This window comes from Columba livia, chromosome 1 (assembly GCF_036013475.1).
Source record: "Columba livia isolate bColLiv1 breed racing homer chromosome 1, bColLiv1.pat.W.v2, whole genome shotgun sequence".
Classification (NCBI taxonomy): domain Eukaryota; kingdom Metazoa; phylum Chordata; class Aves; order Columbiformes; family Columbidae; genus Columba; species Columba livia.
In genome coordinates, this window is record NC_088602.1 from 4079361 (window position 1) to 4106164 (window position 26804).

Sequence of the window (26804 nt, forward strand, 5' to 3'; positions counted from 1 at the left end):
TTCTCCTACAAGCATAAGAAGTTGAGCTGATGGGTGGTGTTGGTTTTGTAGACATTAGATCAGGCTCTATTGCTGCTGTCTGTTCGTGCAAAGACACGAGGAGGAAATTGTTGCCCGTGAGAGTGGTGAGACCTGGCCCAGGTTGGCCAGAGAGGTGGTGGATGAACCATCCCTGGAGACATCCCAGGCCAGGCTGGATGGTGTTCTGAGCAGCCTGATCTGTTTGTAGATGCCCCTGCTCATGGCACGGGTGGGATTGGGTGAGCTTGGAAAGTGCCTTGCAACCCAAACACTTCTATGATTCTATAAATGCTTGCCTGCATCTTCAGTAGATCTCCTTGTTCTCCATTGGTGGTACTCTAAGATATGGAGCAGCTGTCCCTGCTTCAGGACCAGAAGGTGAAGGTCTAAGTTGGAGTCTGAATGCCATAGAAAAATAGGAGGACATAGCTTTTCATCTGTGGAGCATTCCAAGCTGGTGCTTTAATGTATTCACAACCCTGTGCTTTTTACAAAATTCGAAGGTGTTTTTATTGTACAAAATTCCACAATGAAGACTACCAGCCAGTTTCTTACATAACTGCTTTAAAAAATAGAATTATACATCTTTTTGTAGTGTGCTGATTTTGACATTCACTAGCTGGAAGAAACAGAAATAGAGCAGCAATTTGACTCTGAGTTGTTTACCTGGACAGGTTTTTGTTTGATCTCGATTTCTCTTATGTGCCTTAATGTACAGTTTCTGGCATTAACAGAAAACCTGATACAGCTCCTTTCCAAGCCATTGAACCCCATTAGTAGGCCAGGCTGCCACTGTTGATGAGCTTTTTTTTCACTTCAAAAGGGTGAATCTGCTGTCAGAATATGGGACATAACATGTCAGTGTCAGCTTTTAGCAACACAACAGGCTGGCCATGTTAAACCCATCATAGAACGAGAATCTACATAACTTTTCTTGCAGCCAGTCCTCTAGACCATAATATCTTTTTAGTGAGAGACAGTGGATATCTGATCTGAATAATGGCCCAGGACTACGTTCTCTGTGTATTGTTTCACACCAGTATCTTTAAAACACCTTTTTGCTGTCTAACCTCCCATGACCTTTAAAAACTGATATATTACTCTTTTGCATTGAAATACAACTGTCTGCAGTGAGTTCTCCAACAGTTTTCCTTAGAAATATAAACATTTCAGTCCAATGTTAGCTGGTTGAAATTCATTCTCCGAGGTTCTTCTTCTTTCAAAAAGTGTTCACCCCAGCGATGAATTTCTTCACATTAAGTCCAGTTTAAATATGTATTGCACGCAAGGGAAAAAAATCTCCTCTTTGAGTTGAACTGCGGACCTACGACCTTCTGAGCAGAAGTGGTAATGTATAATGCAGCTGTTTCATGCCTGAGATTTCTCTTCCATCCTTTGTGAGTATTAAGTGCCAAGACTAGTTAACCTTATCTATCTCTTGTGTCTCACGCCAGTGGCTGGAGCAACACACTACAAGCAAAAGGAGGTATTTAAAAAGGTTCCTACCACCAAAGCCTTTGTGTCCCATGGTCATTTGTGGGTTTTCTAAATGACAACCAGGACCACAACAGACACAAACTATGATTTCCTTTTTCAGCTAAATTCTTATTGCTTTGGAACTCATGGAAGATTTGCAACCAATGTCAAGAGTAGCAAGACTGTATTTTTGGCCTGCCCTGCCATCTGTTTGTATCATTTCGGTTTAAGAAGGGTTAGGGTCTGTTATTTCTAACCAGTTAGGAAAAAAGCAAAGCTTAGACCAAAGAAAAGTATCTCATGGAGGTAAATTACTTTGAGAAGGACTTTCCTACTCAGCTGATGTCACCAATGGTTGTCATAAAAAGGTGATTTCAGTTACAACGCTCAATTTGTATAGTCTTTCTGTGAAGGTGACATAATGGAATGCCATGTTTTGTCAGCTTAGTGAAAGTCTCAGGACCTTAGATGGCTTTTTCTTTTGGTCTAGTTTAAATTACCACTGTATAAACTTTTTAAGCAGGTCTGCTTCTGAATGAAGCAAGTGCAAAACATGGCAAATTCTCCTTTCTGTCCCTGCGACCCAGAGCACTATAGTGGTGTGGTTTTGAAACTGTCTTAAAATCCACAGTTTAAAAAATCAAAGATGAGAATTTTACCCTTCATTTCTACACACCGGCAGTGTAGCACCTGATTTCTTCCGCTTTCAAGGCATTTTGTGTTCCTATGCTTTAAACTGATGGCTAAAGTTCTGCCTGCGGAAATAAAAAAACGAACCCACGCCAATGATGATCACAGATAAAACCAACACAAATGTTAATATAATAAGGAAGTTGATTTTCTTTAGATCCTCTTTTTCACAGTCTTCAGGTCTAATGTTCCCGATGTGCATTTCTTCCTGGTACCCAAAGTTCTGAGTGTACTGGCACGTTAAGTGCTCCACGTTGGGGATCTGGACATTGTTATTCTGGATCATTGATGAGAGCCAGATGTTTCCACAGCAGTTGAGTGGGTTCCCAGTGAGATACAAGTTTTTAAGGGAATTTTCTAATGCTAAAATATTGCTGTTCTGTAACGTACTAAACCTATTGTTCCGTAGGTCCAGAACTTCCAGTGGAGAGTCACTACCCCACTTAGGCAGCCAGTTAAGCTGATTTTCAGAGAGGTTTAAATGTTTAAGGTGACTAAAACAAGGCAAGTCAATATTTAAATCTATCAGGCTATTGCCATGTAAAAACAAATATTCCAGAGACTTCTCCAGTCCTGATAATGCTTTAACTTCTATTTTCAGTCCAGGGTTCATGGAGAGATCCAAGACAATCAGGGGAGTCTTGTAGAAAGTGTATGATGGTAGGATGTTCAGCATGTTCTCTGCTAGGTACAAGTACCGCAGAGCAGGAGAATCAACAAATGATACACAACCACTTTCCTCTCCAGCAAGTCTTTGCTTAGCTAATCCTGAGTACATGCTGCAAAGGCTGATATTATTGCTCTGTAGATTAAGCAGTCTGAGGCTAGGAAGACTTGAGAAGATGTCAAATTGCAGGGTCTGAAGATGGTTGTTTTGAACATAGAGCTCCTTCAAATTTGACAACGTGCCAACATCTAGGAGAAGGTTCTGCAAAGCATTGTAGCTCAAGTCAAGGACAGTCAGGGAGATCAATGCACTGTCATAAGTTATTGCAAATGCCTGAAGACAGTTTCTACTGAGATTAAGGATGTGAAGAGACAACATTGATTCAAAGAACTCATTCGGAATGGATTTGATTTCATTATAACTTAAGTCTAAATATACAAGATGGGATAAATAAAGAGAACTTTTGTTTCTACTTTGCTTCTGATCAGGAAGTTGAAAGGAAGCATCTAGCCATTCATTTTCCATATAGTCTATTTTATTATGAGGGGATTCAGCAGTGAGCTGGATTAAATTCTTTGATAAATTCAGAGTTACCAGTTTATTTACCTGGGGGAAGACTGGGAAGTGAAGCAGTTTGTTTTCACTCAGATCCAAAAATCTTAAGTTGTATTCATCATCTGACTTTGTGGTGTGGAAGGTCTCAATGCTATTCCTGCTGAGGTCAAGTATCTCCAGCTGTTTGAGGTTGAAATCGGAGATGCAAGTAATTGAATTCATGGAGAGATTGAGTTTGGAAAGGTTCACTAGAGTCTCAAAAGTACCTTCTTCTATTTCCATGATTATATTACTCTGAAGATCTATCTCCACAAGACTGGGACATCCCTGAAACATCTTCTGTGATATCATTATAATACTGTTTTCTGCCAAGGAAAGATACTGCAGTGCCGGGGCTTGTTTAATGAAATACTCAGCCATCCCATTGTACAGACTGTTGTGGGACAAGTCCAGTATTTCCACCTTGGGTAAACGCCCAATCCCCTCTGTCTCATTCTGAGCAAGTTCATATAAGTGATTGTTGGCTAAATTTATTTCAAGCAAACTCGTCATATGTGCAAAGACTCCAGACGTGATGAAGCTTATCTGGTTAGAGCTTAAATCCAGGCATTGGAGGGAAGTGTAAAATGATAACGGCGTTTCAGGGATGCTTTGAATCAGATTTCCAGACAGATCTATTTTGTTTACGTTCGGATGGAGCTCACTAGGGATTTGGTGGAGGTCTTTGTTGTGGCAAAATGCCTGTGAGTTCACCTGCCAAAAAAACAAGAGAAAAAAGGGGTTGTCATGGGGCAAATGAAAAACAGTGTTGCGTGAAATATAAAGAAAATAACATTCAGTATCTGAGCAGATCCTGCTCTTGAAACACTGATCACACTGTTTTCTCTGAGTCTTCAGATAGCAAGAACAACAATTCTAATGCTTCTTTGCAGCTAACAGCACTCATTTCATTTCAAAGACATTTCTAACTTACAGTACAGAGAGATTTATCTGAATTTCATACCTACTAAAAGTTTGGCTTTTTGTACCTTTCTCCTGAGCTCATTTAATAGTCCTAAATGAAGGAGTTTTCCCCTCCTTCCATGGCAGTCAAGCACCATTTCCTCACTTTTGTTCTGGTATTTAATTTTTTCTGCTTTATCACTGTATTTGATTCTGCAAACTCTACTTGCAATAGTAAGTAGTTCATAGAAGAGCTCCAGTTTGCTGGTAGTATAGGTCCCAAAATGGGGAGGTGGAGTAACATTTAAGGATCTTATGGCACAAAAACCATCCCTCTCCTTGGTCACACCCTTGGATATTTGATCATGTCTATTTAGCCACGGCTTAGTTAAGCAATACCTCTTTAAAAAAACGGGTCCTTAACTACTGAAATACTTCTTATGCAAACATCCGAACTCCTCTGACTTTTACCATCTGTATTTATCCCTTTCTTAAGGGAACAGTTCCCTTCTTCTTGTATGGGGAGCGTGCCTTATGAAACCACCCACACAAGACACCCGTGACACAACATGGAAAAGAAAAATTATGTAGACCCAGCTTTTGAGAGGAAAAAACCCACGATGTCCAGTGAGGATCATGCCTTTTCATTCCAGTTCTCAGCAGCAACGTAGAGAAACAACTCAAGTGTCAAATTAATCTGCTAGATGCATGTCTGTTCCATTGCAACGAGCACTGAATTTGTGTCTAGAGCAAAATTTGGATTGTGTGTTCATAAGGAACATTGGAAACATGAACATGATCATCCTTCCATAAATGTCAAGCTGTATTTTGTTATTAAGGGCAACATCCAGCAGCGGGAGGAAGTGGAATGCAAAAGGCTTAGGCAGCATTTAATTTACAGGAGAAAAACTCTTGTTATGAATGTATTTGGGTGACTGGGTCATGTACTGTTTGTAGAAAGATCAGAAAAAAAAGAAAGAAAAATATCTGTCGAATCTTAACTTCTGTGAAGAAGCATAATCCAGATTCCATGACGCAAAGCTTTTCGGACATTAAAGAAACACTAAAAGCAAAAAGATATTAAAATCCATCTGTTTCATATGAACTTTTAGGTGAATGAAGTGACAGGTCTGTTTAGGAGAAGTGGGGCAATAGTCAGCGTTTTGTGAATCTCTTTTGCATCATATGAGTTTTGGAGACCACACAAAAATGTGCCAGAGAAGTGCAAGAGCTCATCCAAACTCTAGATATGCACAGGCTGTTCCACAGTCCTTCCCATGATACATCTTTCCCAAAGATCCCAAGTAAATGGCTCATTAAAACCTCAACCCTTTCCTTGTCATCCTCCAACTTACTCAAATCTCTCCTGTCTACACAGATTAGAATAAAGAGAAGGGAATTTTCTGGCTTCTCCCTGGCATTATTTCTTTCCTGAAAAGCTGCTGTAGACTTACTCATTTTGAGCTAAAATGGGCACAGAGCTGGGCTTAGCTCTGAGGTCCAAATAACAGAGCAGTAAGTCTCTTCTTGCTTCATTTGTGGAAGAGGGAGAAACCAGAATGCTGCAAAAATCCAGAGTGAAAAAGCAGCAGTTGCTCTGCAGCCTAAGGGAGATGCCAGGTTTCTTCCCACACTTTGAGCCAGATCTCAGCAAGTTTTGAGCACCTTCCACTCCCTCCAGGCACCCAGCATCCTAGCAAAGTCCTGGTCCATCTCCCAATGATGCCAGTTGGCTGTTTTTCAATGAAATTGAAAGGTCATTCTCAGTTCACCATGTGTCTTGCAGGATTTGGCCTTTAATCTGCATCCACTGAACCCTCCCAGTGATAAAAGGAACTGATAAAATCTATACCTCCCACTGTCTGCCATTTCTTCCTATAACATTTCACCTCCCAGGTTTGTTTTTTTTTTTTTTTTTTTATCAAACTTTCGTTCCTTTTCACTGACTATTTTGATCCTCACTGAATTTCTTATCTACTCTGTTCCACACCATCTTTTATCCCCTGAGCCTCAAACTGCATGAATTTCATTCTCATCAGCACTAGAAAGAAAAGATGAAGCACGACCCAGTGGGATGGAGCAAACAGCATCTCTTTGCGTGTATCTCCCCTCCTCCCACCCTCCAGCCCTCCCTCCCAATGGGTTGGCAGCCTGAGACTGGAAAAGAGTTTTTTTGCCAGTCAGTCTCATGTTCTGATTTCATCATCTCTGCTGGTGCTGCCACCAGTCCATTGGCAAGAAGCACTGCAGGGTGGGGAGCACTTGGTCCCTTCAGTGTCTGGTCCCATTCATAGAATCATAGAGGAGTTTGGGTTGGAAGGGGCATTCAAAGCTCATCCAGTGCCACCCCCGCCATGAGCAGGGACATCTTCACCAGCTCAGGTTGCTCAGAGCCCCGTCCAGCCTGGCCTGGCATGTCTCCAGGGATGGTTCATCCACCACCTCTCTGGAAAACTTGGGCCAGACTCTCCCTACCCTCAGTGGAAAAAATTTCTTCCTCATGTCTAGCCTGAATCTCCTCTCTTTTAGTTTAAAACCATCACCCTTGTCCTTTCATAACAGGCCCTGCTCAAAAGTCTGTCCCCATCTTTCTTATCAGCCCCTTTTAACTAAGGAAAGGCCACACTTAAGGTCTCCCTAGAGCCTTCTCTTCTCCAGGCTGAACACCCCCAACGCTCTCAGTCTGTCCTCCCAGCAGGGTTTTTCCAGCTTCGGATCATTTTTGGGTCCTGCTCTGGCCCCTCTCCAACAGGTCCATGTCTCTCTTATCCAGGGGCTGCAAAAAAGTGTCTCAACAGCTCAAAAGTTGAGCATCATTTGGATTCTAACTCCAGTTCCTCACTGCTCAGCACTGGCTGGAAGTTGTCACCCACCTTAGTAAGAGCCTTACAAACAAAGCAGCTAGATCCAAGCTTCCACTCATGTTCTCCGGTATGAACACATGAGCTTTTGAACCAAAGAATTTGGGCTGGAACCACTTGTCCTGGACTTGCACTTGCAAGGTGTCCCTAGCAATTGTCTAGATTTGGATCAGATGACCATTTAGACTACATGAGCTCTGAAGATCCCTTACAACCCAAACTCTTCTGTGATTCTATGATTCCATGATTCTACAATTCTAACATTATCTGGAAGAGCTGCACAGGCGCAGACTCAGCTACACAACCACACTTGAGCAATTTGCCCAGATATCACATATTCACCTGACTTATAACTGGTTGTGAACATTTTCTTACACCACTTCAGTTCAAGATAAGGTATAATTTGCTAAAACCTCTGCCATTCCATGAATTGCTTGAAAGCTCGTCCTTTGCCAGTTAACATGAGCTGGAAACATATTTCTCTGGGAGGTTAAAACATACACTAGTTGAAGCCCCTCTCCTTGGAAGGCAACATGAGTTAAGAAGAATCTCTTGGCATTTAAGCTGTGCCTTCTTGTCTCACAGAGAGGAAGTTGTGCAGTAACTTGCCTAATCAGTGCAGCTCATTCCCATTTCAGGTGTTCTCATAGGGACTCTTCACTTCCAAAAACCTTTTTTACAAGACTTTGATTCAATGACAGGAGTCAGAAACGGGCACAGGCTTCTGACTCGTGCCTCTCCCACAAGATCTGGGATGAAAGTTTCCATTTCTGAGCCTTTGCTATTTTGAAGGTGTCACCACAGGGAAAGTACAGTGTAAAACAGCTAGGTTGTGATGAAAAATAATCACATGAAGTAAGCAGGACTCTCAGTGGACCCATCAGCTACTCCAGTAGCTCCCACTTTCTTTAAACTGTGTTTGGATTTACATCCTCCCCCTTCCATTGGACCAAACGCCCAGCAAAGGAAAATTATCAACATCAACATTAATGATGCTGAGCTGTTAATTTATACCAGATGAGCATCTCAGCCCCTGACTGCAGTGTGTTTTCTGTTGGGGCTGAATTTATTCCAGCCTTGTTGCGTAGAGTCTTGGCTTCTGGCTTGATTAAAGCAATTTAGAGTGGAGTGGTGGAAAAAAGACATGTATTTATTTCTCAGCAATCATCTTAATCTGTGACCCATCAAGAAGTGGGATGGGGCAAATCTGCTTGGATCATTGTGTGTCTCACCCAGCCTTTATGTGATTATGATACATGGGACCCAAAACGTCAAGTTTGCAGTGGCTTCATCAGTCTTCCCTCTCCGGCCAATGAACTGAGCTACCCAGTCACCTTCCCAAGATCTTTTTATATATACTAGGTCTTAATTTCTCTGGAATTCAGGAAGTGCAGCAATATGGCAGGGTAGGCAGGAATGGAATGAGTCCCATAAGGGATATGTGTACAGCTAGCAAATTATTTTTTTTCCCTATTTTGGAAATTCTTGAGGATTTGTGTTGAACAGCTTCAACATTAAAAAAAAAATAAAATAAAAAAAAAAGATAAGTATTTTTAAATGTTCTGTTACAGTCAGCAGCACTTGGATAGGGAAAGGAGCAAGTTCAGCTGCGAATAACATTCATGATATTGTACCAGGTGCTTGCAAAAATTCAAGGAGCAAATTTTATACTGGAACAAGAGGCTCTGTTACTTCTTTTACTTCCAGCAGAAGTCAGGTACAACTTCCCTGGCAGCAATCCTGTGTCAGGGCAGAGAAGGTCATTCTCCCCGTTATTACAAAAGGGCTGGTATGGATGTATTTCACAGATGACACTTTTATTTAAAGCACAAACTCAGGCCTGATATGAAAGAGTTGATGTTAGGTCTAAGTTCTTTCTCTGTCTCAGCCACAGAATCCCTGTGCAGTTTTTGGGAAAATCAGGTCAAATTTCTTTTAACCAGCTCACTCTTAGGAAAAAGTGGAGATAATGACCCTTCTTTCCCTGCCTCACTTTTATGTGCTGTCACTCCAGCAAGGACATAACATGACAACATCCCACTGAGCATCCACTAACCCAGCAAACACATCTCTACTGTCACAGAGAGCCTGGTCTTGTGGGGGTTCCCTTTCCCTTGCCTGTAACAAAGGGGGGTCCAACCTCAACCAGGATCTCAAGGGACCCGAGCAGGGAGACAACCTTACCATTTCACAGGACATCCCCTCTGTGGGCTGATCGTTAGAGGTCCCTCTATTCACCACTCCCAGGAAGAAGATGATGTACAGTTTCATGGTTCTGCAGGAAAAAGTGATTATTGTTAGGTTGCAAATGTGACATGGTGGTCAACCTATCCAAAAGCTGGCACCAGATCATCATCTAACACAGAAAAGCACACACGCAGTGCAATAAATTAACCCATCCCTGAAGCTACAGCACATACAACCCACCTATTACCTTTGCATCTGGTGGGAAAAAGAGAGATTTATACAGAATTGTAGAATCATTTTGATTGGAAGAGCCCCTCAAGATCACCGTGAACCCAACGCTGACACTAAACAATGTCCCTAAGAACCTCATCTCCACGTCTGTTCAACCCCTCCAGGGATGGTGACTCCACCGCTGTCCTGGGCAGCCTGGTCCAATGCCCGACAGCCCTTTCCAGGAATAAATTTTTCCCCAACAACCAATCTACACCTCCCCCGGCACAACCTGAGGACTTGAAAGGGAGATCCAAAGAATTTCATGGGATTGCCCTGGTATGATTTCATTTGCTACCTAGTTGATACATACCCAGACCACACAATGAAGTCCAGATGCTGGGCAGTGTGTCTGGCATCACTGAGAAAAACAACCACCAAAGATCAACTGACTTTCCAGAGCCACCTCACTCTGCCCATAGAGGCAGCTCAGGTGTTTTCAACTGGGCAGGAATTTTGGGGCGCCAAGTCCTGACTGAAGTGAACAGCTGCCACTCAGAAGCAACAGGCATTGGGAATAGTTTCAGTATCCATCCACAGCTTTTTCCATTTCGCTCATTCCAGAGCATCAAAGAAGTTTTACACACTCACGCAAACTTGTTGAGTTAATGTAAGCAGCTTAAAGAATGGACTGAGAACTTTTTGTCCAAATGTTAGCTTTCCATTTTATACATCCCAGGTATGGGTAGGCTTTTAAATGCATTTGAAAGCAGATGTCTTACAAAGAGACAGATATAAATGGAATGAATTTACTTGAGATGAAGGATTCATCAGAGTTAAACTGTTTGGAAAGCACTCTAGAAAAGAGCATAGAAATAACTGCAAAAGGAGCAAACATCATTGGGAGGTATTTCACTGGGCAGTGGGAGAAAAATGCAAATGCAGCCAAGGGAAAACATTCATCCCTCAAATGCTTTGCTTCTAGATGGACACTCATGAGGTCTCTGGCTGTGGTCACCATTGTTATGATCTCCAGACATCACTTCTTTAGGTATATCTCTATTGCAAACATGCCGAATCTATCTGTATTGGTATGGCTTCTTTCAGGCAGATCCGAGCTGATCCTGCCCGAATCCAGAGCTGGTGAGACGCACACCAACTCCCAAATGGAAGCCAAAGAGCAGCGCTTAGCTAGCTGCTGCTCAAGCCTGCATCTCCAAAACCAAGCCAATCCCATGCACACATGCCATCAAAACCCAGCACCAACGTGCTGTTACTCAATGGCTTCCACCCACAGAGCATCAGAAAGCTGGAAACAGCTGGATCTCCCCAGCTGTTGGAGATCCCTCTGCTTAGTCACAGTTTGAGGGATGGAGCTGATGGCCACGGTTCCGCGCAGCAACGGCAACTGTTGAACAGCAACATCAACAGGTTCATGATGGGAACTATCCCTCCACTTCCCAACCAGACAAAAGTGAAACTCGGGAGGTTTAGACCACAGTTGCTCTATTTTCAGATTGCACATTCCTTTCAGTTCTGGGAAACAAGTAGTGATGGATGAGTATCTGGGACCCCAAGGTGAAAGAGCTTGGGGTTTGTCTTTGGTGCTCAGCAGGAGAATCAGAATGTTCTCCTCCTCTAAAATGAGACCAAGGATGTTAATTCTTGACCCTTTTTATTATTGTTTACAAAATACATTGAAATCATACAATGGAAGGAGGAATTACTGATACCACTATCTATAATGTCTCTGTCATTCTGTTCCTCATTCCCCAGGCTTAGAGGAGTGGGTGCCTCCTCTAGGGAGTATAAAATGAGTTTAATCATTTGGGCACTATTTTGTTGGAACTGGGAGAAAAAAATACTGATGGCTACAAGGCTTCACTCCGAGCCCTTGAATGGAAATTGTTTCTATTTAAATCCAATTAATTAAGCTGATGAAATCTCCATGGATGCTACCCAGAACACAGCACCATCCTGATGGGCAGCATGTGTCCTGTGATGTCTGTGACACCCTCTCTTGTCACACTGCCAGTGCAAAAAGTGGCCCCTTTGTTTCTCAAATAATAGATGTGACATGATCCTGTGAAGGAACTGGGGAATTGATGCATTTGAACACAAAAATATGATTTAATGGCTTGCTGCGTAAGACAGACCTGTAGTAAGCAAACATACTGTCCCTCAAGGTGCTTCTAAGGTGGCTGTCACACCCTGAAGCTCTAGGACATGGTGGTCTCTTCTGATATGAGACCCTATGGACTTCATCCAGAGGAGGGTAAGCCTCTCCGCATGGTACAGAACAACCTGTGGTTTTCAGTTCAGCTGTCCAGGTGAGGTTTTCCCCTCCTGGCTTTTCTCTGGACAACCTTTAGAGCCTTCTCAGCAACAGCTGAGGTGACACAGCACTGCATCCCCCTCCCCTCTGTTCTCTGAACATGTCTCAGATGCCCACCACCCTCTTCCAGGATTTCCATTGCCATGGTGCCGGAGAGCATCACCATTAAATCCTGCCTGCTGGCACTGGTACTGATGGCTCTAACCACAGCTCACAAGAACAGTCCAGTAGCAGTGACATGACCCAAAGGAGCTTTTATTGCTCTGAGGCTTTCCCAGAGTTGAAGCAGATTCATACTTGGTGCCAGTTTAGACCCACTGGCAGCTGTGATAAAAATCCCAGCATACCACAGAGCAGGACCGAGCTCTGAACCATGTTCAGTGTCACAGATTTCCATCACGGTACTTAAAAATTACCCAGCCCAATCCACAGCTGAAAAATAGAGGTGGTTTCAGTAACACCCCCATGGAACTTTCTTATATGGCTTAAATAATGCAGCGTCTAGAAAAGGCATGGTACCCAAACCATGTCAGCACACTCACTGGGCAGATGGGAGGGTAAAAGTAGAGAAGAGCACTGATTTGCTCCAGGACACATTTGAAACCATGAAAGAATCAGGGTTTTATCCCAGTTTGCCCAGTTCCAACTCCAGAACAATATCTGCCTCCATGTCTATTAAAATATAAACCCTGAAACCGTGTCATAGATGTTGCTTATAGCTAACAACAGCAGCACCTTACAAATTTCCCGCAAAGGCAATTTTTATTACTGCTTAGACAATTAGCAGAGACATTCTCCTGTGCCAAAGAGAGTTTAAACATGAGACAATACACAAAGAACAAGCCAAACTTCCCAGGGTCTGATCCTTCTCAAACAAGACGCTTTGCTGCCGTGTTAGAGCCTTCAGGGTTAAAAAAAAGCGAATATTTCACATTTACCTGGTTTCAAGAGTTTCTCGCGTTCCCAGACACTGCTTATCATGTCTTTAAAAAGCATATCCAACCCTTTTAAAACTGTCTCAGTCCTGGTACCGATGAAATTGTTCTTCAGCTTCGCCTTCACCCATTCGGGACGCCCAAGAGGCTCACTCGTAACTTCATAACAAAGGCATTTTTTCAGGGAAATAACCTTATTTGGGACAGTGTCTGCTTTAAATTATGTTGCTTGTCCTTCTCCGAACTCCTCTCTGGGCTCTTGCTGGGTCCTAATCACCGCTGTGCTCCAGACGGAGGAAGCTACTGTGTGACATCCTGAAGGTTTTGCTCGGGGCAGGCATTAGGAAACAAGGGGATATTTCTTTTCTTCCCAGCGAAACTGTCAGGATCGGGCCGTGGTTTGCTCAGGGGAATAAGTGACTTATCATTGCCGATGCCATTGTTTAGCTGCGTGTGCGGTGCGAGGCGACGTGTTTACTTTGGGATTTGGTATCCGCGAGTTACATTCCTGGAGGGTTGCAGCCTCCCACCCCCTGCACCTAAATCATTCTTGTCATCGTCAGGAAAACAGTGCTCGAGGATTAAAGGTTTCAATCTCACAGCTGATAATAATAAACCCCAGAATCTGGAAACCTGTCCTAGAAGAAATATATATATATATATATATATACATATATATATATATATATATATATACATACATATTGTTTTTAGAGTGTGATATCAATCTGCTGGCAGGATGGGGGTTCAGTGTCAGCTACAATGCACCTGGCTTGAAGGGTTTTCATGGCATGAGGCAGGAATTAGGGAGAGTGATAAAGGCAGAGGATTCTGAAAATCCGGATCAGCTACTGAATATTTGGTAGCGAGTACATAGTGCTGAATCTACCGGACCTGCTTGTAAAAACTTCCCATTGCAAAAGGGGTGCTTTTGTCATGCAAAATTCAGTTTCAGATGAGTTAAGCTTTTTATTTATTATTTCATGCTGCCCTCTAGGGCTGGAGCAGCTGTCTAATTGCTGGTTTCCTCACTTCCTTTTGCTAATTGAGACCTGCTCCTGGAAAACCTGCCTTTACAAAGATTTCCCTGTTGCCCAACCTTGCAAGCCTGAACTGTTGCAATGCACTTTTCCCATTGAATCATTTTGTTTGAAAAAGACCCTCAAGATCATGAAGTCCAACTGTTAACAATAGCACTAACCCATGTCCCTAAGAACCTCATCTACATGTCTTTTAAACCCCTCCAGGGATGGTGACTGCACCACTGCCCTGGGCAGCCTGTTCCAACGCCCGACAACGCTTCCTGGGAAGAATTGTTCCCAAGATCCAATCTAAACCTCCCCTGACACAATTTGAAGCCATTTCCTCTCATTCTATCACTTGTTTCTTGGGAGAAGAGACCAACCCCCTCCACGCTACAACCTCTTGAAATAACATGCAAAGATCTGGGCTCTTGTCATTTGCTTTGCAATGTAGCCTGAGATGAGAGACACAAATGCTATGAAGAGGCAGCAGTATATGTGCGTGAAGGAAACGGAATATTTAGGTGCAATGGACAGAGAAATTAATGTTTAATTCTCAGGAGGACAGTCTGCCAGGGAGAATATCACAACCCTGGATGAGTTTGCCTTGACTGGGCTCTCCTCAGACTAGTTTCCATCACCTTCCCCTAAGCACCTAGAGTTTTGAGCTTCCCTTGTTCAGAGCTGGCTGCAGCACTGTTTTTCACCTCATCCCTTTGGCACGTTCCCCAGAGTCAAGCCCTCCATCTCCAATCCCCTTGGGGAACTCGTGTTGAAGCTGAGGGCTGCTGTGGTGTCCAGAGGTTCAAATGGATGTTCTGGGTTTAGAGTTCACCTCATCAGCAGTGTGCAATAACACTTGCAACGCGCAGCCACTTTTGCAAGGAAAACCTCAAATACAGGAGGTCTTCAAGAAAAGAAAAATACTTTTTCTTTTTTAAGGAGGATGGTTTGATTTGGATGAAATACAAACATCATGCCTGTAAGGAATTGTAGTGAGTGCCCTGGGTGATTGCAACTTCACATTTTCCTGCACTTGGTTGTTCAGAGCACTGTGGGAAGTTTGGATTTGCAGGGGAGAAGAATAACAGGGCTTTTGCTGGTTGTGCTTTTTAAAAAGCCATCTCTGTTCCTCAAGCTGTTTTATCAAATGGCCAAGCAGCTGTGCCAGCTGAACTGTGAAGAAGAACCTGGACAGAAACAAATGCCAGAGCAGGAGGGAAGGGCATGCACTGATTCTGCTGCTCAGGACTTTGCTTCATTAAAACCACAGACTTAAAGGAACACCAACCGTGCAGGGGAAGATCAATGCTGTCCTTACCATCTTTGCTTTTTCCTAAAGGAGATCTGACAGCAAATAGTTTCAAAGACCCTGAAGCATTTGGCCAACTTCCCATTTTCAATATCATTATGCTTTGAGCTACCCAGCAGTTTACACCCTAAAGTGTCGTTGAAACATTAGCATGGTATGTGCTTGGTGACCACATCTGCAGAGCAGGGGTCATCCCCATTGGGCAGATTGGAGAATCAAGCTCTTTTTCTCACCTGCACAAAATATCTAGGGCTGTCCCACCCCACTAATACCAAAGGGTTTGTACCTGCGACTCAGTGAAATCAAGCCCTTCCTGATTTTCCTGTGGTCTGCATGTTTCTGCCGACATCAGCTGGATTTCACCCCACATTGCCTGAAGGTGATGTGGGGATTAGAGCTGGTGAGCACCCCGTCAGATCTCTCCTGTCCTCCAAACCCTCTTCCCAGCCTGCCCCAGAGCAAGAACGAAAAGCAAATCCCAGCCGCTGGCTCTCATGAGCCGGTCCGTAATCTGCTGGAGGTTCCCAAGGGTTTCAGATAAACAAGAATATGTCTTGACGATTATGTGTCTCGAACCTCCCAGACCTTTTGGAGTCTGTCCATCCATAACTCTGCTGCTTTCTAAGGCACTGCTTTTGGGTTGAGTCTTGTGTCAAGCTGCATGAATCAAACTCTCCAGAGAAGTAAATAAAACAAGCTCCCGCCTTAGAAAGTGGGTCTGAACAGCAAGGGCAGGAGTGGAACAAGTTTTGCTCCCTTTCAACTGGAATAGCTCCCTGGTGATTCATCCCACCAGGGAGCTGGAGACAATATTAATATTAACCATATTAAAAACAAATAGCTCTGGCTCCTGAGACCCTACAACATCTCCAGGAGCTGCTTCCCCTGGTTTGGTTTTGCTCGTGTCATCTGAACTGTCCTTGGTCTCTCGTGGGCAGATGGAGCCTCCTGCCCCATGTGTGAAGTCCACAGATCAAAATAGGGACTTCTACATCTCCTGCAATCCCAATGTGGCTTTTCTCCTGTCTTTTGAAGCTGCTGCCTTAGTTCTTTCTCTCTTTCTCTGTCCTTTCCACTTGCACCTCTAGCAGGTGTGCAGGCAACAGCATTTCCCCACCAAAAATTAACCTTTCTACTTAATTGAACACACAGTGTTTAGCGAGTTCCCCTACATTATTCACCGTTTTTTCTACTCCTTTCTCTGAAGAGAAAATGAAAATGAATGAGAATTGCATGAAACCCACCAGCCTGGAGACTTTGTGAGTGAGGGGCTGAGTGAAGGGACAGCAGGAGATGTGAAAATGAAAACATTTCCGTCAACAAAAACTGATGTAAACTGGTGTTTGAAGATTAAATTATTTGAACGTGAACTGCTCTCCCTGGAGAACAAAACTCCTGGAGAAACTCAAATCCAGGAACAAAACCAGAACCTTTTCTCACCATCTTCAAACTAAGTGCAGCAAGGGAAGAGAGAAACTGATTAATAGTTCACTTTTTCTTTTACTGATGGTGGAGTCAGTGTTTGAGAAAAGGGGCATTCAGTTTATGTGAACCAACCACAGATAAAATGAAATGAGGAAAATTGTTTCTGACAGATTTGACTTGCATGATACTGATATGCCCCCTCTCGAATCCATCCATCATTGTGTTACAGTAGTAAAAGGCCAAGCACTGATACAGTCACTAAGCTGTAACCATCTGCTTTAGAAAGAGGTGACTGATAGTGAATTTTTGTTAATGAAAACTAAAGTATTTCAGTGTTTTAGAGCAATAAGATGCTTTTAAAGTTGAAAATATTACATCTTAGTAAAAAAAACAGATTTACACTTCTGTGGGAAGAAAGCTTTGCATTGTATTTAAGAGAAATGTTTGTAACTTATCAAAAATACAATAGGGCTTGGCTTTAGAAAATTCTACCTGACTTTTATATAAACTAGGATTTTCTAAAACTTTACTATTTCCAATTATTGTCTAAACATTGATTCCTTGTGATAACAGTCCAGATGCAGCAAAACACTGTCAGTAAGTCATTGTTCATCCAAGGTGACATTCAAGCTGTCGGGATCTTAAGAGTAGAAAAATAAACCCTGTCATCTCACACCTTGTGCTCCAACAGGGAGAGTTCAATGACAGCACTGATAGTAAGGAGAGCAGGTGAGCTAAACCAGCATTTTGCCCATTTTACCCAGAGACTGTGTGATTTGCCCAAGGCTATATCAGGATTCAGTGTCAGAGAGCAGCATTTAATCAGCGCACAATGCTGATCTCTGCAGCACTCCTGGTTCAGAGAGCTATAATGCAGTAACACCATAAATAGACTGAAGTCCTGCAAAGAAAGGAAAGAAAAAAAAATCTCCCCCATATTCCATTACTGTAAACACGGAGAATAATAACAAAGCAGGCATATGACAATGGTATTGTTACAAACTAAGCGGTGCCTCCTTAACGTAAAGGATCTAACTCACTGCAGTGCAAGTCCCTGATGGATTAAATATACAGCTGTGTGGATAGAGCCATCCCCACACTGTGTTTAGCCAGTTCCTCAGCCTATTCATAAACACAGCATATTTTATTTATACAGTACCTTCCTCATCTGTGTTATTTTTAAAGGCTGCAGCTCTAAGCCGCCGGAGCCCCTGTCTCTCCCGCAGTCGAAAGCTGAACTTTCCAGCCGGCTCCCGCTTTTCGCACGCGTCTCCACGTACCTGCTTAGTGGCTGGAGGAGGAGGAGGAGGAGGAAGAGGAGGAGGTTTTGCCTCTGCTTGCAGCCTTCTGCCTCCCAGGCTCTCCCAGCAGCCTTCCCAGCTCCAGTCGAGGAAGAGTTTCCTTGGGGAAGTCGTACCTCTGTTGCATGCCAGCTGACTAAAACTCTGCGAGCTCCGAGAGAAGTTTGAAGTCACAGGGAAAAAAAATGCTCCCCATAGACTGGTCCTTGAATTCATTCCTTCGCAGTCATGAGCTCTTATATATTCCCAGGCTCCCACGAGCACGTGAATACATACCTCTGTAATAGTTTTAAAATGTGTGTGTCCTCTGCGCTTCTCTTTATTTTCCATTTCGTTCATTCAACCTTGGCTTGTTTCCTGCAGCTTCTCAGCTGGTAATTACGCTCCTCTCGTATTGACACATGAAACAGCCTGCGAATACCACAAAAAGTCCCCTCCGCAGGCTTCGGGGACACGTGCTTGTCTCTGAAGTTTGCTGTGCCTGTCCCACAGATGTAAGAATGTGCGTTCAGCTACACAGACCTGCAGGTTCTCATGGGCTGCTCTCGCCAGGGTTGGGGTAAATCACTAAATCATGGGGACTGAGCTGTCTGCAAACCCTAAACTCTAAGCCTGTGCAGGATGGGGTGTGTAGGAAAGGGTATACTAGAGGAAATTATTGCAGCAGGGCAAACACATTGCGCTTGGTGTCCCAGAAGCTCAGGTATGTCTCTGCGGCATAGCAGTGGGATGGCTGAACACACCCTTGGGGGAAAGGATAAATTCAATTTAATGCTTGAATGGGTAATAACGTAAACGCTTTCTAAAAAAAGACAATGGGACAGAGAGCTCAGAGAAAGGAACGGAGCTGGGGAAGGGGCTGGAGCACAAGTGTGATGAGAGCGGCTGAGGGACCTGGGGTGTTTAGCTGGAGAACAGGAGCTGAGGGGAGACCTGGAGACCTTCTGATCTCTGAACTGCCTGAAAGGAGCTTGGATCCAGGGGGGGTCAGGCTCTGCTCCCCAGGAACAAGCGCCAGGAGCAGAGGAAACAGCCTCAAGTTGCACCAGGGGAGGTTGAGGTTGGATCTGGGGAACAATTTCTTCCACAAAGGGCTGTCGGGTATTGGAACAGGCTGCCCAGGTCAATGGTGGAGTCACCATCCCTGGAGGGGTTGAACAGATGCAGAAATGAGGTTCTTAGAGACATAAGTTAGTGGGTTAACAGTTGGACTCGATCTTGAGGGTCTTTTCCAACCAAAATGATTCTGCAGCTCTGTGGTTCTATGGTATTTATTTCTTTTCCTTTTACTCCAGATGCAATGTTCTCTTGTAAATCAGTGGAAGACTTGCACGCTGTCCATGTACCTTCTGCTTGGAAGTGCTCGGGCAGGTGTCCCCTGGCTCCACGTGTTCGTTTGCAGAAGTACAAACCTCTGATAGGGTTTTTCGAGTTCCTGACTGGATGTCCTAGGACAAAACTGAGTCTTGGTTTCACCAGCTAAGATCCAACATCTTTGCCACCCCATTGGAAGCTTCAACAGGCACCAGGGACCACAGCAAACTTCCCACCTGTTCACCAAGGTGCATGAGAAGCACCTCCACCAAGTGATGTCCCCTCAGAGGAGAAGTTGGCTTCAGCATCAGGTGTTTCCCCCTCCTTGCACCATGATGTGTAACGATTTTCAACGAAAAGAATCCCAAAACACACACACACACAAAACGGAGTACTGAATCCCTTCTCCTGGACAGCATCAATTCTGTCCCACTTTCCTGGATCTGCTTATTAAAATCAGATAAAAGCTATGTCCTTTTTTGCCATGTGCCAAGCAGCTTTATGGATTCTGCTCAACACATGCCGGCTCCCAGCCTTTGCTTCTCTGCAACAGGTTAATGTTGATTTTCTGTAGCACAGCAGTTCCTGGGAGTCAGAGTTACTACAGATCTGCAGCATCCTGGGAGACTCAACATGAAAACTTCTACAGATGTGAAAGATGTGGCTCGTTAAATAGTGCAGTAAATATATTTTTCACATGTTGTTGCAATAAATATGTGACAAGTATAATAAATTTAACAGTAACATGTACATGGTGATAAAGAAGTAAATCATAATAATGTTATTACTGCAATAGCAGATGCCTGTGTACATGTATAGCTGTATAAATATATTTAGTAAAGGCCAAATGGCTTAAAAATTAGTAAGGAAATGATCTCTTATTGACTTGTCTTGGCAACAGAAGAAGATCCCATGGAGAAGATTGCTTGTGTACAGCAGTCCCAAAACCTTATAGATGTCCTCAGATTGGCACTTTAAAGGCACATTGGTGGTCCCAAGAATACAGGGCGGTATCAAGGAGTGAGCTTATGATCCGAAAGTTGTATTTTCCCACTCCATGCAGTGCCTAAACTAACTGTCCACTATCACTTCCTCTTGTGGCACCATGCCTAGTGAATATGGCTGCAACGTTTAGTCTGGCATGAACTCAACATCTATGTGTTGACACACACCTCCCACCCAACCCAAAACTCATCCATCACTCCATCCTAGCTTATTTGGCCAAGACTGACCGACAAAGAGAGTTTACTGAGGCACAAGGATGTATTTTTTCCCCTCTTGTCACCATATCAAGCCATCCTGATGGTCAACTTGATGTCACAGCAGCCAACACTGGAGGGCAGCTATGGACCTACCACTAAGAGACAGAAATTCTCCTGACAATAAATTCCAGATTCATATGGAAGCAGAAGGAATTATTCCCACAGATTCTACTGTTCTTACACCTCCATCTCTGTTGTGTGGGCTGCAGAAGACTTGGATCAACCGATGGTTGATTCCCAGCGACACTTGAATGGTGATGAGACAGTTACATCTCTCCCACTAGAGATGTTTCTCCCAGGGAGTGATCCATGAACTGATCAGCATAGACCTAGCCCTTCTCCAGAGCAAGCTGGCTTTGTCCAGGTGTGTAGCACTCAGGTCACTAGCTCCGGATGGTGTCCCCACAGCCTTGAGGTCATCGTTTCAACATTACCTCTCTTTCAGAGTGTCTTGAAGAATGCGAACACAGTGTGAAAAACCTGCTGGGATAGTGCAGGAGGACTTTGTGGAGCAAAAGCAGCCAAACCTGATGCAGGCCCTGAAGGCAACCCCAGAACTACACCTAGTTTGGAGGGAACAAGTTGATTTGGTGGGGAAGGGCACCCATGAGAAAGCTAACCCACGATGTGTTTGACTGTGGGGAGCCAGCTTATCTGACAGAATCCATGTACCCATGAAAGAACCTGAGGACACTAGGAGGGACACCACACCCTGAAGACTTGTAGCATCATGCCTCCAAAATTGCTTACGAGCACCAATCCTGCAATGATTTCTTCTGGTGCCTGTCTTGCATAAATCCTACACACTAAGGCAGCAGGATGTGGGAAATGGCAAACCCTGCTTGAAAAAAAGGGCCACAGGTCAGTGCTGGTCACAAAAAGTCATCCCTGGGTCATGTCCTGCCACAGACTCGACCCTTCTGAGTCTCATGGGATTTCCAGTCTTCCATGGGAGAAGTGAGCAGGTTCGGCTGATGGGACTGGCATGGAGATGAGCAGAAGTTTATAAGCAGAAAGCAAAACTCCCAGCTACTGAGGTGCTCCAAGACATCACTGCCAGGACAAGCATCATTATCTGGAGCTAATGTTACCCTACTTGCTTTTCAGAAATCAAACAGAACAAAACAGAAAAGAAACCAGCCAGTCAGAGATGAACTGACAGTTTTTGATCACTTGCAAAAGATTAGAGGTTGACCACGTGCTCACCTCACACTTAAAATAGGTTGTATCATGTCAACAGGATGCCCATCTCTAATTATAAATGATATTTTGCCAGACTAAACAAACTTTGATATTTATGCTTCATTTCCTCCAACTCTGATTATAGCACGTTCTTTTAAAAAAATGCATGATGAGCAAGAGGGCCGAGAGCTTTGCCCTGGCCACTCTTTCTCTGTTCCCACTGTTGTTCAGGGAAGTTTGCCACTGAGAGTGTGATGTTGCTTTACACACTGGGATTTTGAATTAACTTGGTGCTGATGCTGACGGTGAGCAGGATAGGAGGAGTTGTCCTGGTTAGTTGAGGTTCTTGTCCCATCTCAGACTCATTATATGATGCCAGCATCTCTCAAACACTGTGTTTTTAGTTGTCTTGGAGGAAGATGTTGGTCTTGATATCTCTCTGGAATAGGCCTGGCTTAGTCCCCTCTATCTATCTATATCCCTACATCTATATCTATCTATCTATCTATATCCCTCTATATCTATCCCCTATATCCCTCTATCTATCTATATCCCTATATACCCTATATCTATCAACTATAACGTTTTTAGTTTTCCTGGAGGAAGATGTTGGTCTTGATATCTCTCTGGACTAGGCCTGGCTTAGTCCCCTCTATCTATCTATCTATCTATCTATCTATCTATCTATCTATATCCCTCTATATCTATCCCCTATATCCTTTTATCTATCTATATCCCTATATCTCCTATATCTATCAACTATAACGTTCCTCAGGTCCACCTGGCCTTGGGCCATGAAGACATTGCCATTGCAAGATGTAGACAGCTCCACTTAAAACTGCAAAAGACACATACTTTAGCTTGCTCCAAACCAACTACCAGTAACCCAAATAGCTGTGAAATTAATCCAAAAAGCAGGGTAAAAAAATGCATGTCTGATTCCCCTTGGGCATCCCACATTCACCAACCCAGATGTGAAGGGGTCAGCTGTGTCCATACTACAACACAGTGATTTTCTGGAAGGCCATATTCCTGGCTCATCTTGTCACTTGGGTGGCTGTCTGTCCCCAGGCACTGCTTGACACCTAGTCAGGCAATGCAAGAAAATGCCAAAAGAAAGCAAAATGCACATAATGGTGCTTGAGACATTCTTGGAGGGCTTGCAAGATGTTGCACACCACTTGGAGTGGCAGATATGCTTGAAACTCCGGGCACCATGGCAGGATTTAGATGAGATTACTTTGGTGATAAGGCTTTTCTGTGGAGTGAGAGACCACAGAAGATCTGAAGAGCTAGGAATGTCATCTATCTAGACTTCTCTGAAGCCTTTGACATGGTCCACCACAAAATCCTTCTCTCTAAATTGGAGAGATGTGGATTTGATGTTTGATGGGTGGACTGTTCAGTGGATGAGGACCTGGATGGATGATGGCACCCAGAGGATAGCGGTAAATGGCTTGATGTCCAGATGGAGATTGGTGGCAAGTGGTGTCCCTCAGGGGTCCTTAATGTGATGAGTACTGTTTAATATCTTCATCAGTGATGTAGAAAGTTGGATCGAGTGCACCCTCATCAAATTTGCAGATGACCCCAAGCTGAGTGGTGCAGGTGATGCACCTGAGTGATGGGATGCCATCCAGAGGGACCTGGACAAGCTGGAGAGGTGGATCCATGAGAACTTCATGAGGTTGAACAAGGCCAAGCACAAGGTGCTGCGCCTGGGTCAGGACAACTCTCAGTATCAATCCAGGCTGGGGATAGAGGGATGGAGAGCACCCCCAGGAGAAGGACTTGGGGGTGCTGGGGGTGAAAGATTGTCCATGAGCCAGCAACGTGCACTTGCAGCCCAGAAATCCACCCGTGTCCTGGGCTGCATCCCCAGCAGCGTGAGCAGCAGGTGCAGGGAGGGGCTTCTGCCCCTCTGCTCCGCTCTGGTGAGACCCCCCTGCAGTGCTGGTCCAGCTCTGGGTCCTCAGCACAGGACACACATGGACCTGCTGGAGAGGGGCCAGAGGAGCCACAGGAATGATGCGAGGCTGGAACAGCTCTGCTGGGAGGACAGGCTGAGAGAGCTGGGGTGTTCAGCTGGAGAAGCTCCAGGGAGACCTTAATTAGGTCTTTCCAGACTTAAAAGACTTAAAGAAAGATGGGGAGAAACTCTTGAGCAGGGCCTGTTGTGACAGGACAAGAGTGATGGTTTTAAACTAAAGGGGTGGAGATTCAGACCAGACATGAGGAAGAAAGACGGGGACAGGCTTTTTAGTTGCCACATGGCAAGTGGTGATAGTTTTAAACTAAAGGAGGGAGATTCAGATTAGGATTGAGAAAGAATTTTTTTACACTGAGCGTGGTGATGCGCTGGCCCAGGTTGGCCAGAGAGGTGGTGGATGAACCACCCCTGGAGATATCCCAGGCCAGGCTGGACGGGGCTCTGAGCAACCTGAGCTGGTGAAGATGTCCCTGCTCATGGCAGGGGTGGCACTGGATGATCTGCGAAGTTCCCTTCCAACCCAAACTATTCCATGATTTTATATAATAACACAAATACAGCTGGGGAGAAAATGATGGCCAGGTGTGGTGGCTGCTGAGACATGAGGTATTGAGATAGTAAGAGAAAAAGAACAGGAAAAACGTGAGCGAAAATACCGAGCAAGAAAAAGCAAAACACAGGAGCTGCAGAGCGTCCCATCATTCATATAGTTTTTCTGGGTGAATCATGGCAAGTGGAATTTGTGTTTGGATTGTAGGGAGCAAAAACTGTCTTCAGGATCCTGTGGTTTTATTTCCTGATGGCTGTGGACCTCAGACTTTAACCACTGCCTATTGAGACTTTCATGTATGGCTTGCAGGCAAAGTTGCCAGGTGAACATCTTGAGAGGATGAAAATAAGGGCAGAGACCTTCTTCCTTGCATCTCCCCTGCCAGCTCTGATGTTTGGAGGCAGCCTGCATCCAACCCAGATTTTTCAAGCATCTTGGGCTTTGTTCGCCCCTCCCGACACCATCTCCAGGGACATCTTCTATCCTGTGCTTTATCAACAGGTTCAGGAAATTGTGATCCATGTGACAAATCTGGTTTATCTTGAAATGGGAAACCAGATGAGAGTGATGTGGTTTCTCTTGCAAATACTTCTCATATCTCTGCCTGATGCTGCAATAGCAGGAGGATCTGTATGAGTCAGGTGGTGCCAAACAGGCTGCAGAACAGTTTTCTCTGACATCTGTGTTAATGGGGTTAAGGATCATGCTTCTCTCTTCAGAACCCTTACTCAATTCAGAATGTGAAATATCATCCATTCTTCTTCCTTTTTTAAATTTTCTTTTAAATGGAGAATGAAGAGGAAAGCTCATCTCTGCCCCAGCTTTTTTAGTCCCCTCTATTAAGTCAGACCTTGTGAAAATGAATTTAACCTATCAACCACCATTGAAATAATCAATATTCCCTTTCTGTTGTTCCTTCATTTTCCACCTCTTTACTGTGTTTACTTTGGGTAAGTGATGTCATACTGCAGGAAAGCTACAGTGAAGGGATTACTGTCATTATATCTGCAAGGACATGAATTTGGTTGTGAACCAGGTAATTCTCAGCTCTTGTGGAAAGGGGTTTTCTCACAGTTGTTTAAAAGAGTGATCTGCTCTGTCTTTTGCTCCTTCTGTGCTGATTTTTCAGGCAAAGATTGAAAAAAAAAAATGCAATCATAATCCTAGGGAGAGAAGAAATGACTTAGAAATGACTTAGAAAAGCTCTATTTTTGTCATGTTCCTTAAACCCTTTGATCCTTCCCATAGCCCCTTGATCCATCACTACGTCACCACTCATTGAAAGCATTTTTTTTTATAGCCCACAGCTGGATTCTGGGTTATTTCTAAAATGTCTTTTCTTCCTGTGCAGTGTGTTGGCTTTTCTTGAATAATCTAACTCACTCCCACCCCCCTGTGATGTATTATGGATTTTTTGCATGGAGGAAAAAATACTTAAACTCTGGCTTCATCCCTGAGTGTGCTCCTTGTTGTGCTGACATGGTACATGGTGGCAGCCCCAGTGCACAGTGCTTCAGGTGGAACATGCTTCTGGAGGATAAAGGTACCTGCACCATCTAACGATCCCTCTGGACCAAATAACAAAGCAAGGGGTGCATTGGGTGACATGGGGGAATGTTATTTCAGTGGCAAGAGAAAGCAGACGTGGGGCCACAACCTGAAGGAAACAACCCCTCTTTTATCCTGCTCATCAGTATCTTTGGGTTTTCCAAATGCTGAAAATATCATTCGGTATTGAACATGTAGATTTCAGAGGTGGGATGCACTCAGAAAAAACTTCAGTGCTATAGCACAGGCTACATTTCTACTAGTGAGTTTAGTGCACTGGAATGCTGAAATGTGGAGAACAGGGATGCACAGATAATTATGGTCAAATATATAACATCAGCCCCCTGTCAAGAACGGGTAAAAGAAGCTGCAGCAGCAGCACTGAAGAGCTGAGTAAACTCCTGGTCTCCTTCTTCTTATGCAAATTTGTAACCCCACAATGATGTAGTGGGTGAAAAAGATGAGATATCTTTGATCAAATGCAGACATCTGCAAGGTTGGCATCTATCAAACACATAACTAATCTTGATATCCTTCGTGGCTCACGGAGGGAAATGGAAGTCCTTCTTGCTTGTGATTCATCTCATTCCCCAGCAGATGAGTCACCTACAAGGAGCTCCTACTTTCTCCTGTGAACACAAAGGGAGTGGTGGGTGAGTAACACAGACACAGATTCAAAATTAAAGGAAATGAGTCCCTCTTGCAGCCAGGAAACAGAGAACTGGATTTTTTGCTGGTTGTGGGTATACCTCCTGCTGGTGTAAATCACAGCTTTTCAGACCAGGTCAGACATATCAATCATTTAATATATTTCCTAGGTTTCCTTGGGACAAGCCACTTGAGGATGGTATTTCTGGATGCGTTACAAATGTTATAAGTGGTTCTGCCATGCTGTTGTTGCTTTGATGGTCTGACATTTATGACCCCATTGAGCAAAGTCCTGAACAGGATTCCTGCCCTGAGGAGCCTCTATATCCCTATAAACCATCTCCTTGTGGACAAATATTTTTGTTAACAAA

General features: G+C 44.0%; 1 protein-coding gene across 3 annotated transcripts; it reads right to left on the reverse strand.

Annotated features, from left to right (window-relative positions):
• Window positions 1–451: 451 nt before the first annotated feature.
• LRRC32 (leucine rich repeat containing 32) lies at window positions 452–18480 on the reverse strand. Of its 3 annotated transcripts, none has more exons than XM_065074420.1 (3): window positions 17919–18480; window positions 9397–9487; window positions 452–4162 (listed from the first exon to the last, which is right to left on the reverse strand). In XM_065074420.1, the coding sequence occupies exons 2-3, from the start codon at window positions 9481–9483 to the stop codon at window positions 2222–2224; spliced, it is 2028 nt and encodes a 675-aa protein (XP_064930492.1). In that variant the 5' UTR covers window positions 9484–9487; window positions 17919–18480; the 3' UTR covers window positions 452–2221. The 3 variants fall into 3 exon arrangements, with proteins under 3 accessions (XP_064930492.1, XP_064930500.1, XP_021140759.2); XM_065074428.1 differs by having other exon boundaries at window positions 17798–17931; XM_021285084.2 differs by lacking the exon at window positions 17919–18480 and adding an exon at window positions 12883–13420.
• Window positions 18481–26804: the final 8324 nt, after the last annotated feature.

Excerpts from the sequence above, each read along its gene's own strand:
- LRRC32 (XM_065074420.1), bottom strand. The coding sequence starts at position 9,483 with ATGAAACTGTACATCATCTTCTTCCTGGGAGTGGTGAATAGAGGGACC. Across the intron at positions 4,163-9,396 it reads AGGGGATGTCCTGTGAAATG|GTGAACTCACAGGCATTTTG; the intron begins GTAAGGTTGTCT and ends TTTTTTTGGCAG.